Here is a 19917-nt window from a genome sequence, read left to right on the forward strand (position 1 = left end):
AATCCAGGGGGGAAAAACTTGTTCCATCATTCCTAAGAAGACTCATGGCTGTACGAGCTCACAGGGGCTTCTCCTCAATACTGAGCAAAGGGACTGAAGACTTATGACCATGGGAGATTTCAGTTTTTCTTTAATAAATTTGCAAAAATTACTACATTTCTGTTTTTTTCAGTCACGATGTGGTGCAGAGTGCACATTAATGAGAAAAAATGAACTTTTCTGAATTTACCAGATGGCTGGAAACAAACAAAGAGTGAAAAATGTAAAGGGGTCTGAATACTTTCCGCACCCACTGTATATAGTGTATGCACAGTAATACGCGCTGTTCTCGCCTGTGGTTCGATAAGGGATCTGGGGGCGCACGACAATGATCCCTTCATTGCTAGAATAATGGGGGAGCAGGAAGTGGGGGGTAAGAATGTATCCGAGCGGAGGAGACATTCCTGAACATCGCTCTCTAGAAACCGTTCTCCTATAATACAGGGGGGCACATACTTTCCTGCATGCTGTGCCTGATATATAGGAGATATGTAGGTGAGCACGCTCCGTGCAGACACTGAACAAGCAGGGAACACTGGGGGACTTTAGTTGCAGAACTGTCAGCACTTGTTTCTCACCGGCACAGTAAGTCAGTGAATTCCTTGTACATGTAAAGTGTCTGTAGCAGCGGATTCAGGCAGCTCGTCACTCCGACACTACAGAGTCCAACCGCCCCTGAGGAACAGAGAACAACAGAAAATGTCAGGCAGAGAACAGACGACTCAGAAGAAGGAAAAGTGTTCATGTTCACAGTCACAACACACGTGAGCAACAAAGATGGAGACTTCACCTGCATGTAAAGTGGCACCATAAAGGATATATATCTGCCCTATGTAATAACACATCTCATTCAATCCTCTCCTAAGTGAGATGTGAAGTCTGAGCCAAGAAAAACCTGGAGAAATTGTGAATGCAGCTCTGAAGGTAAAGAAAAGACCAAAGGCAGCAAAATATGGTAAATTGTTTTTAGTATACCAACATTAAATGTAAAGATAAAATTGTAAAATGGAATTTAAGGGTTAATATATTAGATCATTAAAAATCAAAGAAACCTAAAAAAGAGCAAAAATATCACCAGGACTAAAACTCACCATTTTTAAATTTTCCTGTGGAGTACGATAAACTTTTTAGGGGCTGAGCCGCACTGACACCCGGAGAAGCATCACCTTCCAGTAGTTGTATATCTGCATAACCGTCATCGAACATCCTGCCTCAAAAGTCATTGTAAGAGCAACCTACAACATATAACACGACATCAAAACACCCCCTGTATACAATAATTACTATAATACTGCCCCTATGTACAAGAATATAACTACTATAATACTGCCCCTATGTACAAGAATATAACTACTATAATACTGCCCCTATGTACAAGAATATAACTACTATAATACTGCTCCTATGTACAGGAATATAACTACTATAATACTGCTCCTATGTACAAGAATATAACTACTATAATACTGCCCCTATGTACAAGAATATAACTACTATAATACTGCTCCTATGTACAAGAATATAACTACTATAATACTGCCCCTATGTACAAGAATATAACTACTATAATACTGCTCCTATGTACAAGAATATAACTACTATAATACTGCCCCTATGTACAAGAATATAACTACTATAATACTGCTCCTATGTACAAGAATATAACTACTATAATACTGCCCCCTATGTACAAGAATATAACTACTATAATACTGCCCCTATGTACAAGAATATAACTACTATAATACTGCTCCTATGTACAGGAATATAACTACTATAATACTGCCCCTATGTACAAGAATATAACTACTATAATACTGCCCCCTATGTACAAGAACATAACTACTATAATACTGTCCCTATATACAAGAATATAACTACTATAATACTGCCCCTATGTACAAGAATATAATTACTATAATACTGCTCCTATGTACAAGAATATAACTACTATAATACTGCCCCCTATGTACAAGAATATAACTACTATAATACTGCCCCTATGTACAAGAATATAACTACTATAATACTGCCCCCTATGTACAAGAATATAACTACTATAATACTGCCCCTATGTACAAGAATATAACTACTATAATACTGCTCCTATGTACAGGAATATAACTACTATAATACTGCCCCTATGTACAAGAATATAACTACTATAATACTGCCCCCTATGTACAAGAACATAACTACTATAATACTGTCCCTATATACAAGAATATAACTACTATAATACTGCCCCTATGTACAAGAATATAATTACTATAATACTGCTCCTATGTACAAGAATATAACTACTATAATACTGCCCCTATGTACAGGAATATAACTACTATAATACTGCTCCTATATACAAGAATATAACTACTATAATACTGCCACTATGTACAAGAATATAACTACTATAATACTGCCCCTATGTACAGGAATATAACTACTATAATACTGCCCCTATGTACAGGAATATAACTACTATAATACTGCTCCTATATACAAGAACATAACTACTATAATACTGTCCCTATATACAAGAATATAACTACTATAATACTGCCACTATGTACAAGAATATAACTACTATAATACTGCCCCCTATGTACAAGAACATAACTACTATAATACTGTCCCTATATACAAGAATATAACTACTATAATACTGCCCCTATGTACAAGAATATAATTACTATAATACTGCTCCTATGTACAAGAATATAACTACTATAATACTGCTCCTATGTACAAGAATATAACTACTATAATACTGCCCCTATGTACAAGAATATAACTACTATAATACTGCTCCTATGTACAAGAATATAACTACTATAATACTGCTCCTATGTACAAGAATATAACTACTATAATACTGCTCCTATGTAAAAGAATATAACTACTATAATACTGCCCCCTATGTACAAGAATATAACTACTATAATACTGCTCCTATGTACAAGAATATAACTACTATAATACTGCTCCTATATACAGGAATATAACCACTTAAATACTGCTCCCTATGTACAAGAATATAACTACTATAATAATGCCCCTATGTACAAGAATATAACTACTATAATACTGCTCCTATGTACAAGAATATAACTACTATAATACTGCCCCTATGTACAAGAACATAACTACTATAATACTGCCCCCTATGTACAAGTATATAACTACTATAATACTGCTCCTATGTACATGAATATAACTACTATAATACTGCTCCTATGTACAAGAATATAACTACTATAATATTGCTCCTATGTACAAGAATATAACTACTATAATACTTCCCCTATGTAGAAGAATATAACTACTATAATACTGCTCCTATGTACAAGAATATATCTACTATAATACTGCCCCTATGTAGAAGAATATAACTACTATAATACTGCCCCTATGTACAAGAATATAACTACTATAATACTGCCCCTATGTACAAGACTATAACTACTATAATACTGCTCCTATGTACAAGAATATAACTACTATAATACTGCTCCTATATACAAGAATATAACTACTATAATACTTCCCCTATGTACAAGAATATAACTACTATAATACTGCCCCCTATGTACAAGAATATAACTACTATAATACTGCTCCTATGTACAAGAATATAACTACTATAATACTTCCCCTATGTACAAGAATATAACTACTATAATACTGCCCCCTATGTACAAGAATATAACTACTATAATACTGCTCCTATGTACAAGAATATAACTACTATAATACTGCTCCTATATACAAGAATATAACTACTATAATACTGCCCTTATGTACAAGAATATAACTACTATAATACTGCCCCTATGTACAAGAATATAACTGCTATAATACTGCTCCTATGTACAAGAATATATCTACTATAATACTGCCCCTATGTACAAGAATATAACTACTATAATACTGCCCCTATGTACAAGAATATAACTACTATAATACTGCCCCTATGTACAAGAATATAACTACTATAATACTGCTCCTGTATACAAGAATATACCTACTATAATACTGCCCCTATATACAAGAATATAACTACTATAATACTGCTCCTATGTACAAGAATATAACTACTATAATACTGCTCCTATGTACAAGAATATAACTACTATAATACTGCCACTATGTACAAGAATATAACTACTATAATACTGCTCCCTGTGAGCAAGAATATAACTACTATAATACTGCTCCTATGTACAAGAATATAACTACTATAATACTGCCCCCTATGTACAAGAATATACCTACTATAATACTGCCCCTATGTACAAGAATATAACTACTATAATACTGCCCCTATGTACAAGAATATAACTACTATAATACTGCCCCTATGTACAAGAATATAACTACTATAATACTGCTCCTATGTACAAGAATATAACTACTATAATACTGCTCCTATATACAAGAGTATACCTACTATAATACTGCCCCTATGTACAAGAATATAACTACTATAATACTGCTCCTATATACAAGAATATAACTACTATACTGCTCCTATGTACAAGAATATAACTACTATAATACTGCCCCTATGTACAAGAATATAACTACTATAATACTGCCCCTATGTACAAGAATATAACTACTATAATACTGCCCCTATGTACAAGAATATAACTACTATAATACTGCTCCTGTATACAAGAATATACCTACTATAATACTGCCCCTATGTACAAGAATATAACTACTATAATACTGCTCCTATATACAAGAATATAACTACTATAATACTACCCCCTATGTACAAGAATATAACTACTATAATACTGCTCCTATGTACAAGAATATAACTACTATAATACTGCTCCTATGTACAAGAATATAACTACTATAATACTGCTCCTATGTACAAGAATATAACTACTATAATACTGCCCCCTATGTACAAGAATATAACTACTATAATACTGCCACTATGTACAAGAATATAACTACTATAATACTGCCCCTATGTACAAGAATATAACTACTATAATACTGCTCCTATGTACAAGAATATAACTACTATAATACTGCCCCCATGTACAAGAATATACCTACTATAATACTGCCCCTATGTACAAGAATATAACTACTATAATACTGCCCCCTATGTACAAGAATATAACTACTATAATACTGCTCCTATGTACAAGAATATAACTACTATAATACTTCCCCTATGTACAAGAATATAACTACTATAATACTGCCCCCTATGTACAAGAATATAACTACTATAATACTGCTCCTATGTACAAGAATATAACTACTATAATACTGCTCCTATATACAAGAATATAACTACTATAATACTGCCCTTATGTACAAGAATATAACTACTATAATACTGCCCCTATGTACAAGAATATAACTGCTATAATACTGCTCCTATGTACAAGAATATAACTACTATAATACTGCCACTATGTACAAGAATATAACTGCTATAATACTGCTCCTATGTACAAGAATATAATTACTATACTACTGCCCCTATGTACAACAATATAACTACTATAATACTGCTCCTATGTACAAGAATATAACTATTATAATACTGCCCCTATGTACAAGAATATAACTACTATAATACTGCTCCTATGTACAAGAATATAACTACTATAATACTGCCCCTATGTACAAGAATATAACTACTATAATACTGCCCCTATGTACAAGAATATAACTACTATAATACTGCCCCTATGTACAAGAATATAACTACTATAATACTGCTCCTGTATACAAGAATATACCTACTATAATACTGCCCCTATATACAAGAATATAACTACTATAATACTGCTCCTATGTACAAGAATATAACTACTATAATACTGCTCCTATGTACAAGAATATAACTACTATAATACTGCCACTATGTACAAGAATATAACTACTATAATACTGCTCCCTGTGAGCAAGAATATAACTACTATAATACTGCTCCTATGTACAAGAATATAACTACTATAATACTGCCCCCTATGTACAAGAATATACCTACTATAATACTGCCCCTATGTACAAGAATATAACTACTATAATACTGCCCCTATGTACAAGAATATAACTACTATAATACTGCCCCTATGTACAAGAATATAACTACTATAATACTGCTCCTATGTACAAGAATATAACTACTATAATACTGCTCCTATATACAAGAGTATACCTACTATAATACTGCCCCTATGTACAAGAATATAACTACTATAATACTGCTCCTATATACAAGAATATAACTACTATAATACTGCTCCTATGTACAAGAATATAACTACTATAATACTGCCCCTATGTACAAGAATATAACTACTATAATACTGCCCCTATGTACAAGAATATAACTACTATAATACTGGCCCTATGTACAAGAATATAACTACTATAATACTGCTCCTGTATACAAGAATATACCTACTATAATACTGCCCCTATGTACAAGAATATAACTACTATAATACTGCTCCTATATACAAGAATATAACTACTATAATACTGCCCCCTATGTACAAGAATATAACTACTATAATACTGCTCCTATGTACAAGAATATAACTACTATAATACTGCTCCTATGTACAAGAATATAACTACTATAATACTGCTCCTATGTACAAGAATATAACTACTATAATACTGCCCCCTATGTACAAGAATATAACTACTATAATACTGCCACTATGTACAAGAATATAACTACTATAATACTGCCCCTATGTACAAGAATATAACTACTATAATACTGCTCCTATGTACAAGAATATAACTACTATAATACTGCCCCCATGTACAAGAATATACCTACTATAATACTGCCCCTATGTACAAGAATATAACTACTATAATACTGCCCCTATGTACAAGAATATAACTACTATAATACTGCCCCTATGTACAAGAATATAACTACTATAATACTGCTCCTATGTACAAGAATATAACTACTATAATACTGCTCCTATATACAAGAATATACCTACTATAATACTGCCCCTATGTACAAGAATATAACTACTATAATACTGCTCCTATATACAAGAATATAACTACTATAATACTGCTCCTATGTACAAGAATATAACTACTATAATACTGCCCCTATGTACAAGAATATAACTACTATAATACTGCCCCTATGTACAAGAATATAACTACTATAATACTGCTCCTATGTACAAGAATATAACTACTATAATACTGCTCCTGTATACAAGAATATACCTACTATAATACTGCCCCTATGTACAAGAATATAACTACTATAATACTGCTCCTATATACAAGAATATAACTACTATAATACTGCCCCTATGTACAAGAATATAACTACTATAATACTGCTCCTATGTACAAGAATATAACTACTATAATACTGCTCCTATGTACAAGAATATAACTACTATAATACTGCCCCCTATGTACAAGAATATAACTACTATAATACTGCCACTATGTACAAGAATATAACTACTATAATACTGCTCCTATGTACAAGAATATAACTACTATAATACTGCTCCCTATGTACAAGAATATAACTACTATAATACTGCCCCTATGTACAGGAATATACCTACTATAATACTGCTCCTATATACAAGAATATAACTACTATAATACTGCCCCCTATGTACAAGAATATAACTACTATAATACTGCTCCTATGTACAAGAATATAACTACTATAATACTGCTCCTATGTACAAGAATATAACTACTATAATACTGCTCCTATGTACAAGAATATAACTACTATAATACTGCCCCCTATGTACAAGAATATAACTACTATAATACTGCCACTATGTACAAGAATATAACTACTATAATACTGCTCCCTGTGTGCAAGAATATAACTACTATAATAATGCCCCTATGTACAAGAATATAACTACTATAATACTGCTCCTATTTACAAGAATATAACTACTATAATATTGCTCCTATATACAAGAATATAACTACTATAATACTGCCCCTATGTACAAGAATATAACTGCTATAATACTGCTCCTATGTACAAGAATATAACTGTCATGGTTCTCAATGGCAAGAGAACGTAATAAAGCATACAAAAGGACTAGCTCTTGGAAGATGGGAACTCGAGCTGACCATGAGCTAAACCTACCGCACAACTAACAGTGGCCGGGTAGCGTGCCTACGTTTTATCCCTAGACGCCCAGCGCCAGCCGGAGAACTGACTGACCCTAGCAGAGGAAAATACAGACCTGGCTTACCTCTAGAGAAATTTTCCCCAAAAGGCAGACAGTAGCCCCCACATATATTGGCGGTGATTTTAGAGGAAATTGACATACGAAGTATGAAGATAGGTTTAGCAAATTGAGGTCCGCTTACTAGATAGTAGGAAGACAGAAAAGGGAACTTCACGGTCAGCTGAAAACCCTTTCAAAATACCATCCTGAAATTACTTTAAGACTCTAATATCAACTCATGACACCAGAGTGGCAATTTCAGCTCACAAGAGCTTCCAGCCTCAGAAATATTCAATCACAGAGAACTGGAACAAAAATGCAAAACAAACTTAGGACAACAAGTCCAACTTAGCTGATAGTTGTCTAGGAGCAGGAACATGCAACAGAAAGGCTTCTGGTAACATTGTTGGCCGGCATAGAAATGACTGAGGAGCAAGGCTAAATAGAAAACTCCCACATCCAGATGGAAAACAGGTGAACAGAGGAGATGAAGCACACAAGTGCAGTACCACCAGAAACCACCGGGGGAGCCCAGAAACCAAATTCACAACAGTACCCCCCCCTCAAGGAGGGGGCACCGAACCCTCACCAGAACCACCAGGGCGATCAGGATGAGCCCTATGAAAGGCACGGACCAAATCGGAGGCATGAACATCAGAGGCTGTCACCCAAGAGTTATCCTCCTGACCGTAGCCCTTCCACTTGACCAGATACTGAAGTCTCCGTCTGGAAACACGGGAGTCCAAGATCTTCTCGACAACGTACTCCAACTCACCCTCAACCAACACCGGAGCAGGAGGCTCCACGGAAGGCACAACCGGTACCTCATACCTGCGCAACAATGACCGATGGAAGACATTATGAATAGAAAAAGATGCAGGGAGGTCCAAACGAAAGGACACAGGGTTAAGAATCTCCAATATCTTGTACGGGCCGATGAACCGAGGCTTAAACTTAGGAGAAGAAACCTTCATAGGGACAAAACGAGAAGATAACCACACCAAGTCCCCAACACAAAGACGAGGACCAACACGACGACGGCGGATGGCAAACTGCTGAGTCTTCTCCTGGGACAACTTCAAATTGTCCACCACATGCCCCCAAATCTGATGCAACCTCTCCACCACAGCATCCACTCCAGGACAATCCGAAGACTCCACCTGACCGGAAGAGAAACGAGGATGAAACCCCGAATTACAGAAGAAAGGAGAAACCAAGGTGGCAGAACTAGCCCGATTATTGAGGGCAAACTCCGCCAAGGGCAAAAAGGCAACCCAATCATCCTGATCCGCAGACACAAAACACCTCAAATAAGTCTCCAAGGTCTGATTAGTTCACTCGGTCTGGCCATTAGTCTGAGGATGGAAAGCAGACGAAAAAGACAAATCAATGCCCATCCTAGCACAGAACGCTCGCCAAAATCTAGACACGAATTGGGTTCCCCTGTCAGAAACGATATTCTCCGGAATACCATGCAAGCGCACCACATTTTGAAAAAACAGAGGAACCAGCTCGGATGAGGAAGGCAATTTGGGCAAGGGAACCAAATGGACCATCTTAGAGAAACGGTCACACACCACCCAGATGACAGACATCTTCTGAGAAACAGGGAGATCAGAAATAAAATCCATGGAGATGTGAGTCCAAGGCCTCTTCGGAATAGGCAAGGGTAACAACAATCCACTAGCCCGAGAACAACAAGGCTTGGCCCGAGCACAAACATCACAAGACTGCACAAAACCTCGCACATCTCGCGACAGGGAAGGCCACCAGAAGGACCTAGCCACCAAATCCCTGGTACCAAAGATTCCAGGATGACCTGCTAACGCAGAAGAATGGACCTCCGAGATGACTCTACTGGTCCAATCATCAGGAACAAACATTCTACCAGGCGGGCAACGATCAGGTCTATTCGCCTGAAACTCCTGCAAGACCCGTCGCAAGTCTGGGGAAACAGCAGATAATATCACTCCATCCTTAAGGATACCTGTAGGTTCAGAATTACCAGGGGAATCAGGCTCAAAACTCCTAGAAAGGGCATCCGCCTTCACATTTTTAGAACCTGGTAGGTAAGAAACCACAAAATTAAACCGAGAGAAAAATAACGACCAGCGCGCCTGTCTAGGATTCAGGCGCCTGGCAGACTCAAGATAAATCAAATTCTTGTGGTCGGTCAATACCACCACCTGATGTCTAGCCCCCTCAAGCCAATGACGCCACTCCTCAAAAGCCCACTTCATAGCCAAGAGCTCCCGATTACCAACATCATAATTTCGCTCAGCGGGCGAAAATTTACGAGAAAAGAACGCACAAGGTCTCATCACGGAGCAGTCGGAACTTTTCTGCGACAAAACCGCCCCAGCTCCGATTTCTGAAGCGTCAACCTCAACCTGAAAAGGAAGAGTAACATCAGGCTGACGCAATACAGGGGCGGAAGAAAAGCGGCGCTTAAGCTCCCGAAAGGCCTCCACAGCAGCAGGGGACCAATCAGCAACATCAGCACCCTTCTTAGTCAAATCAGTCAACGGTTTAGCAACATCAGAAAAACCAGTTATAAATCGACGATAAAAATTAGCAAAGCCCAAAAACTTCTGAAGACTGTTAAGAGAAGAGGGTTGCGTCCAATCGCAAATAGCCTGAACCTTGACAGGGTCCATCTCAATGGAAGAGGGGGAAAAAATGTACCCCAAAAACGAAATCTTTTGAACCCCAAAAACGCACTTAGAACCCTTTACACACAAGGAATTAGAGCGCAAAACCTGAAAAACCCTCCTGACCTGTTGGACATGAGAGTCCCAGTCATCCGAAAAAATCAAAATATCATCAAGATACACAATCAAAAAATTATCCAAATAATCACGGAAAATGTCATGCATAAAGGACTGAAAGACTGAAGGGGCATTTGAAAGACCAAAAGGCATTACTAAATACTCAAAATGGCCCTCAGGCGTATTAAATGCGGTTTTCCACTCATCCCCCTGCTTAATTCGCACCAAGTTATACGCCCCACGGAGATCTATCTTAGAGAACCACTTGGCCCCCTTTATGCGAGCAAACAAATCAGTAAGCAGTGGCAAAGGATACTGATATTTAACCGTGATTTTATTCAAAAGCCGATAATCAATACACGGCCTCAAAGAGCCATCTTTTTTAGCTACAAAGAAAAAACCGGCTCCTAAGGGAGATGACGAAGGACGAATATGTCCCTTTTCCAAGGACTCCTTAATGTATTCCCGCATAGCAGCATGTTCAGGCACAGATAGATTAAATAAACGACCCTTTGGAAACTTACTGCCCGGAATCAGATCTATTGTACAATCGCAATCTCTGTGCGGAGGTAGTGAACCAAGTTTAGGCTCCTCAAAAACGTCACGATAATCAGATAAAAATTCCGGAATCTCAGAGGGAATAGATGACGAAATGGAAACCAAAGGTACGTCCCCATGAGTCCCCTGACATCCCCAGCTTAACACAGACATTGCTTTCCAGTCGAGGACTGGGTTATGAGATTGCAGCCATGGCAATCCAAGCACCAACACATCATGTAGATTATACAACACAAGGAAGCGAATAATCTCCTGGTGATCCGGATTAATACGCATATTTACTTGTGTCCAGTATTGTGGTTTGTTACTAGCCAATGGCGTGGAGTCAATACCCTTCAGAGGTATAGGAACTTCCAGAGGCTCTAAATCAAACCCACAGCGTTTGGCAAAGGACCAATCCATAAGACTCAAAGCGTCGCCAGAGTCGACATAGGCGTCCGCGGTAATAGACGATAAAGAGCAAATCAGGGTCACAGATAGAATAAACTTAGACTGTAAAATGCCAATTGAAACAGACTTATCAACCTTCTTAGTACGTTTAGAGCATGCTGATATAACATGAGTTGAATCACCACAATAGAAGCATAACCCATTTTTTCGCCTAAAATTCTGTCGTTCGCTTCTGGACAGAATTCTATCACATTGCATAATCTCTGGCGTCTTCTCAGTAGACACCGCCAAATGGTGCACAGGTTTGCGCTCCCGCAAACGCCGATCAATCTGAATAGCCATTGTCATGGACTCATTCAGACCTGTAGGCACAGGGAACCCCACCATAACATCTTTAATGGCATCAGAGAGACCCTCTCTGAATTTCGCCGCCAGGGCGCACTCATTCCACTGAGTAAGCACAGACCACTTACGAAATTTTTGGCAGTATATTTCAGCCTCATCTTGCCCTTGAGACAGGGCCATTAAGGCTTTTTCAGCCTGAATTTCTAAATGAGGTTCCTCATAAAGCAACCCCAAAGCCAGGAAAAACGCATCCACACTGAGCAACGCAGGATCCCCTGGTGCCAAAGCAAATGCCCAATCCTGAGGGTCGCCCCGGAGCAAGGAAATTACAATCCTGACCTGCTGTGCAGGATCTCCAGCGGAGCGAGATCTCAGAGACAAAAATAATTTACAATTATGTTTGAAATTCTGGAAGCGAGATCTATCCCCAGAGAAAAATTCAGGTAAAGGAATTCTAGGTTCAGATGTAGGAACATGAATAACGAAATCCTGTAAGCTTTGAACCTTCATAGCGAGATTATTCAAACCTGTAGCTAAACTCTGAGGATCCATCTTAATCAGGTGAAATCAGAACCATTCAAGGATTAGAAGGAGAGAGAGACGAAGGCTGCAGTAAGCAGAGATGCTAGTGAATCAACTAATGAGCAAACTCAGGAAAAAAAAAAAAAAAAAATCTCTGCAGACTTCTTTTCTCTCCTTTCTTCTGCCAATTATTTTAACTCTTGGCCGGCCAAACTGTCATGGTTCTCAATGGCAAGAGAACGTAATAAAGCATACAAAAGGACTAGCTCTTGGAAGATGGGAACTCGAGCTGACCATGAGCTAAACCTACCGCACAACTAACAGTGGCCGGGTAGCGTGCCTACGTTTTATCCCTAGACGCCCAGCGCCAGCCGGAGAACTGACTGACCCTAGCAGAGGAAAATACAGACCTGGCTTACCTCTAGAGAAATTTTCCCCAAAAGGCAGACAGTAGCCCCCACATATATTGGCGGTGATTTTAGAGGAAATTGACATACGAAGTATGAAGATAGGTTTAGCAAATTGAGGTCCGCTTACTAGATAGTAGGAAGACAGAAAAGGGAACTTCACGGTCAGCTGAAAACCCTTTCAAAATACCATCCTGAAATTACTTTAAGACTCTAATATCAACTCATGACACCAGAGTGGCAATTTCAGCTCACAAGAGCTTCCAGCCTCAGAAATATTCAATCACAGAGAACTGGAACAAAAATGCAAAACAAACTTAGGACAACAAGTCCAACTTAGCTGATAGTTGTCTAGGAGCAGGAACATGCAACAGAAAGGCTTCTGGTAACATTGTTGGCCGGCATAGAAATGACTGAGGAGCAAGGCTAAATAGAAAACTCCCACATCCAGATGGAAAACAGGTGAACAGAGGAGATGAAGCACACAAGTGCAGTACCACCAGTGACCACCGGGGGAGCCCAGAAACCAAATTCACAACATATAACTACTATAATACTGCCACTATGTACAAGAATATAACTGCTATAATACTGCTCCTATGTACAAGAATATAATTACTATAATACTGCCCCTATGTACAACAATATAACTACTATAATACTGCTCCTATGTACAAGAATATAACTACTATAATACTGCCCCTATGTACAAGAATATAACTACTATAATACTGCTCCTATATACAAGAATATAACTACTATAATACTGCCACTATGTACAAGAATATAACTACTATAATACTGCCACTATGTACAAGAATATAACTACTATAATACTGCTCCTATGTACAAGAATATAACTACTATAATACTGCCACTATGTACAAGAATATAACTACTATAATACTGCTCCTATGTACAAGAATATAACTACTATAATACTGCCACTATGTACAAGAATATAACTACTATAATACTGCTCCCTGTGTGCAAGAATATAACTACTATAATACTGCTCCTATGTACAAGAATATAACTACTATAATACTGCCCCCTATGTACAAGAATATACCTACTATAATACTGCCCCTATGTACAAGAATATAACTACTATAATACTGCCCCTATGTACAATAATATAACTACTATAATACTGCCCCTATGTACAAGAATATAACTACTATAATACTGCTCCTATGTACAAGAATATAACTACTATAATACTGCTCCTATGTACAAGAATATAACTACTATAATACTGCTCCTATGTACAATATAACTACTATAATACTGCCCCTATGTACAAGAATATAACTACTATAATACTGCTCCTATGTACAAGAATATAACTACTATAATACTGCTCCTATATACAAGAGTATACCTACTATAATACTGCCCCTATGTACAAGAATATAACTACTATAATACTGCCCCCTATGTACAAGAATATAACTACTATAATACTGCTCCTATGTACAAGAATATAAGTACTATAATACTGCTCCCTATGTACAAGAATATAACTACTATAATACTGTTCCTATGTACAAGAATATAACTACTATAATACTGCCCCTATGTACAAGAATATAACTACTATAATACTGCCCCTATGTACAAGAATATAACTACTATAATACTGCTCCTATGTACAAGAATATAACTACTATAATACTGCCCCTATGTACAAGAATATAACTACTATAATACTGCTCCTATATACAAGAATATAACTACTATATTACTGCTCCTATGTACAAGAATATAACTACTATAATACTCCTCCTATGTACAAGAATATAACTACTATAATACTGCTCCTATGTACAAGAATATAACTACTATAATACTGCCCCTATGTACAAGAATATAACTATTATAATACTGCCCCTATGTACAAGAATATAACTACTATAATATTGCCCCTATGTACAAGAATATAACTACTATAATACTGCCCCTATGTACAAGAATATAACTACTATAATACTGCCCCTATGTACAAGAATATAACTACTATAATACTGCCCCCTATGTACAAGAATATAACTACTATAATACTGCTCCTATATACAAGAATATAACTACTATAATACTGCCCCTATGTACAAGAATATAACTACTATAATACTGCCCCTATGTACAAGAATATAACTACTATAATACTGCCCCTATGTACAAGAATATAACTACTATAATACTGCCCCTATGTACAAGAATATAACTACTATAATACAGCAGGGACACTATGTGATGGCTCTTGCAGTGTCCTGAGTGCAGGCAGTGCTGTCAATTTAGAAATTACAGTAATCAGTATGCAAATTAAGGCAGTGTGAGAAAAGTCTTCCTTATTTGCATATCAAATAAATTGTTTTTTGCTGCTTTGATGGAGGATAGAGCAGTGACGTGTAGTACAGGTGATTTCCTGGCATCCTTAGTGACTGGATTGCAGGGCTGGAGGGGACACACATTTCTCTGAGATTTGCTACTTTAGTTTGCACAGATGATGGGAGTGATAGTGAGAACCTGTTTATTTGCCGTCTGATAGACTCTGTACATATAGAAATATTTCGGTGTTTTCCACTCTGGGTTCCTGAGTGACGAGAGCAGGTCACACCGGTGGGAGCGGTAGAATCTGACGCCCGTCCCTGGGTCGTGTGTCCGTCTATATATTCATCTGTCGTCAGCAGAACTATAGATACTTTATTCTTTAATACTTTGGTGGAAATTTACTCGTCTCAAATTTTCTTGGTGTCTAATATCTGATGTCTTGTTGTGTCAAAGGACGCAAATATCTACACTGGAAAAATAGGAGCAGCACAAGCGAAGAGTGTTGGGTGCTGAGCAAGAAGCAATCTATTATCTATCTATTATCTACAGTATGTATTATATATCTATTATCTATTAATCAACTATTATCTATCTATTATCTAAATGTATCTATTATCTATCTAGTATCTATATATTATCTATGTATTATATATCTATCTATTATCTATTAATCATCTATTATCTATCATCTATCTATTATTTATATATCTAGTATCTATCTATTATCTACATGGATCTATCATCTATCTAATATCTATCTATTATCTATCTAATATCTATCTATTATCTATCTATTATCTATCATCTATTACACAGGCCAACAAAAAACAACTTTTTTTATGTTTCTTTGATGAAAATAGGCAAATATTACTAATTTTGGGTCGAGAAACTCAAATATACCCACAGAATTGTTTAATTAGCTCTCGTTTTTTAGATACACGCCATGGAAGTATGTGCTGTAGGTAGCGAGAAGAATTCATTACAAGAGTATAAATTGCACAGTACAGTACACATATTTAGTATCGCCGCGTCCGTAACGACCCAACCTATAAAACTGTCCCACTAGTTAACCCCTTCAGTAAACACCGTAAGAAAAAAAAAAAAAAAACGAGGCAAAAAACAACGCTTTATTACCATACCGCCGAACAAAAAGTGGAATAACACGCGATCAAAAAGATGGATATAAATAACCATGGTACCGCTGAAAACGTCATCTTGTCCCGCAAAAAACAAGCCGCCATACAGCATCATCAGCAAAAAAATAAAAAAGTTATAGTCCTCAGAATAAAGCGATGCCAAAATAATTATTTTTTCTATAAAATAGTTTTTATCGTATAAAAGCGCCAAAACATTAAAAAATGATATAAATGAGGTATCGCTGTAATCGTACTGACCCGACGAATAAAACTGCTTTATCAATTTTACCAAACGCAGAACGGTATAAAGAAATTCATGAATAGCTGGTTTTTGGTTATTCTGCCTCACAAAAAACGGAATAAAAAGTGATAAAAAATGGTCACGTGTCCGAAAATGTTACCAATAAAAACGTCAACTCGTCCCGCAAAAAACAAGACCTCACATGACTCTGTGGACCAAAATGTGGAAAAATTATAGGTCTCAAAATGCCACGTATATAAGTGCCACGTATTTAAGTGCCACGTATAAGTGCCACGTATTTAAGTGCCACGTATAAGCAAAGTAATGATGGTAAGCAGTCTTCACAAGTGGAGTAATTGGTCTTCTTTGGTTGGCAAATGTCACATAACCACACACGTAACAAAAATTGTTAACAATATTTGCACATTTACGAGGCATTTTCAAAGTGTAAATTCTCTCCACAAAATTACTGCAACAAGAGAAAGAGACTTCAATTAGTACAAACTATGCAGACACAATGAATAAAATGGCTGACATTGGTTCAACAGGTCTGTAATCAGGTTTACCAATACACATTTGTTGAAAATTCAAAATTTCCCTATTTTCCTGCATAATAATCTTAAATGACCTGTATCTCAGCAACAAGAGCTAATAATGATTTTTAAGTAACATATTCGTTTTTAGGATGCTAAAATTATTACAAACCAGCTATTTTCATTTCAGAAACATTTTCACTGTTGGCCAGTGTTATCTATCTATTATGTATTATCTACAGTATGTATTATATATCTATTATCTATTAATCAACTATTATCTATCTATTATTTATATATCTATCATCTATCTATTATCTACATGTATCTATCATCTATTATCTATCTATCTATCTATTATCTATCTATCTATTATCTATCTATCTATTATCTATTAATCATCTATTATCTGTCTATTATCTATCATCTATAATCTATTATCTATTATCTATATATCATCTAATATCTATTATGTATCTATTATCTATCATCTGTATATCTATTATGTATCTATTATCTATCTATTTATCATCTATCTATCTATCTATCTATCTATCTATCTATCTATCTATCTATCTGTTTCTCCGTCTGACTTTTGTCTGCTTTCTCTGCCCGGTCTCCAGGTCATGCTCCAGTTTAAAAGGGAAAAGAGCAAAAACTATGAGGTGAAAAATTTTCAGCTGTACAAAGTTCTATATATTTGTATATGTAAAGAATCTCTCCAGTCTACAGTATACGGTGCACAGAGACGTATAGAGCTGCAGTGTCGTCCGCCGTCCTGTGTGACTGATGGGATTCTGCCTATTCTGTGTCCTGTGTATAATTCTATACATCGCTCTCACTTCTCCTCACACTGATATCGTTCATTTCCTCCAATAAAGAATTAAAGTGAAACCATTGTAGAGAGAAAAGAAGGGAAATGTGTAAGAAGAAGAGTCCGCGGTGACCCCGAGATATACACACTATATACACAGACACACATATATATACTATATATACACATATATATCTATATACACACTATATACACAGACTATACACACATATATATATATATATATACACATAGACACTATATACACACTATATACACACACGTATATCTATATACACACTATATACACAGACTATATACACACATATATATATACACATAGACACTATATACACACACATATATATATACACATACACTATATGCACACACACACATATATACACTATATATACACATATATATATCTATATACACACTATATACACAGACTATACACACACATATATATATATACACACAGACACTATAGACACTATATACACACACTATAGACACACATATACACTATATATACACATATATATCTATATACACACTATATACACAGATATATACATATATATGTGTGATCCCTCGCGGGCAGGGTCCTCGCTCCTCCTGGACCAGCGGTGACTTGTATTGTTGATGATTACGGTCCTGGTTATTTATTATGTACTCCCCTCCTCACATGTAAAGTGCTATGGAATAAATGGCGCTATAACAATAAATAATAATAATAATAATAATAATAATATACACACACACAGCTATAGACAGATACTTACCGAGCAGGGTCTGTGCACAGGACCGCGCCGTGCGCCCGGCCTCCTATATAGCCGCCGTGGCCCTCATGCACGCTCTCACCCCCTCACGTGCACGCTCTCACCCCCTCACGTGCACGCTCGCTCACATCCAGGCTCCGCTCCCTCTAGTTTCATTTCTCTGTCTTCAGTCAGGAAAATGAAACTAGAAAACTGCAGCTGAGAGAGAGGGGCCCTGAGGAAACCGGGAGCCTTAACCCCTGCCTGCCCGGGGGCCCTGAGGAAACCGGGAGCCTTACCCCCTGCCTGCCCGGGGGCCCTGAGGAAACCGGGAGCCTTAACCCCTGCCTGCCCGGGGGCCCTGAGGAAACCGGGAGCCTTAACCCCTGCCTGCCCGGGGGCCCTGAGGAAACCGGGAGCCTTAACCCCTGCCTGCCCAGGGGCCCTGAGGAAACCGGGAGCCTTAACCCCTGCCTGCCCGGGGGCCCTGAGGAAACCGGGAGCCTTAACCCCTGCCTGCCCGGGGGCCCTGAGGAAACCGGGAGCCTTACCCCCTGCCTGCCCGGGGGCCCTGAGGAAACCGGGAGCCTTAACCCCTGCCTGCCCGGGGGCCCTGAGGAAACCGGGAGCCTTAACCCCTGCCTGCCCGGGGGCCCTGAGGAAACCGGGAGCCTTAACCCCTGCCTGCCCAGGGGCCCTGAGGAAACCGGGAGCCTTAACCCCTGCCTGCCCGGGGGCCCTGAGGAAACCGGGAGCCTTAACCCCTGCCTGCCCAGGGGCCCTGAGGAAACCGGGAGCCTTAACCCCTGCCTGCCCGGGGGCCCTG

The 19917-nt window shown here is 37.6% G+C and overlaps 1 protein-coding gene across 2 annotated transcripts in view; it reads right to left on the bottom strand.

Moving 5' to 3' along the window:
- Positions 1-19260, bottom strand: part of USP18 (ubiquitin specific peptidase 18) — a 34582-nt gene extending 15322 nt beyond the window's left edge. Inside the window, exons 1-3 of one of the 2 annotated variants that reach the window (XM_077267116.1) lie at positions 19116-19260; positions 1131-1274; positions 618-714 (exon numbers count right to left, since the gene is read on the bottom strand). In XM_077267116.1, coding sequence (XP_077123231.1) covers positions 618-714; positions 1131-1245 — 212 coding nt within the window. In that variant the 5' untranslated portion in view covers positions 1246-1274; positions 19116-19260. The remainder of the gene's footprint in view (positions 1-617; positions 715-1130; positions 1275-19115) is intronic. The other variant, XM_077267117.1, reaches the window with a different exon arrangement.
- Positions 19261-19917: the final 657 nt, after the last annotated feature.

The sequence above is a fragment of the Ranitomeya variabilis genome, chromosome 5 (genome assembly GCF_051348905.1).
Source record: "Ranitomeya variabilis isolate aRanVar5 chromosome 5, aRanVar5.hap1, whole genome shotgun sequence".
Classification (NCBI taxonomy): Eukaryota; Metazoa; Chordata; class Amphibia; order Anura; family Dendrobatidae; genus Ranitomeya; species Ranitomeya variabilis.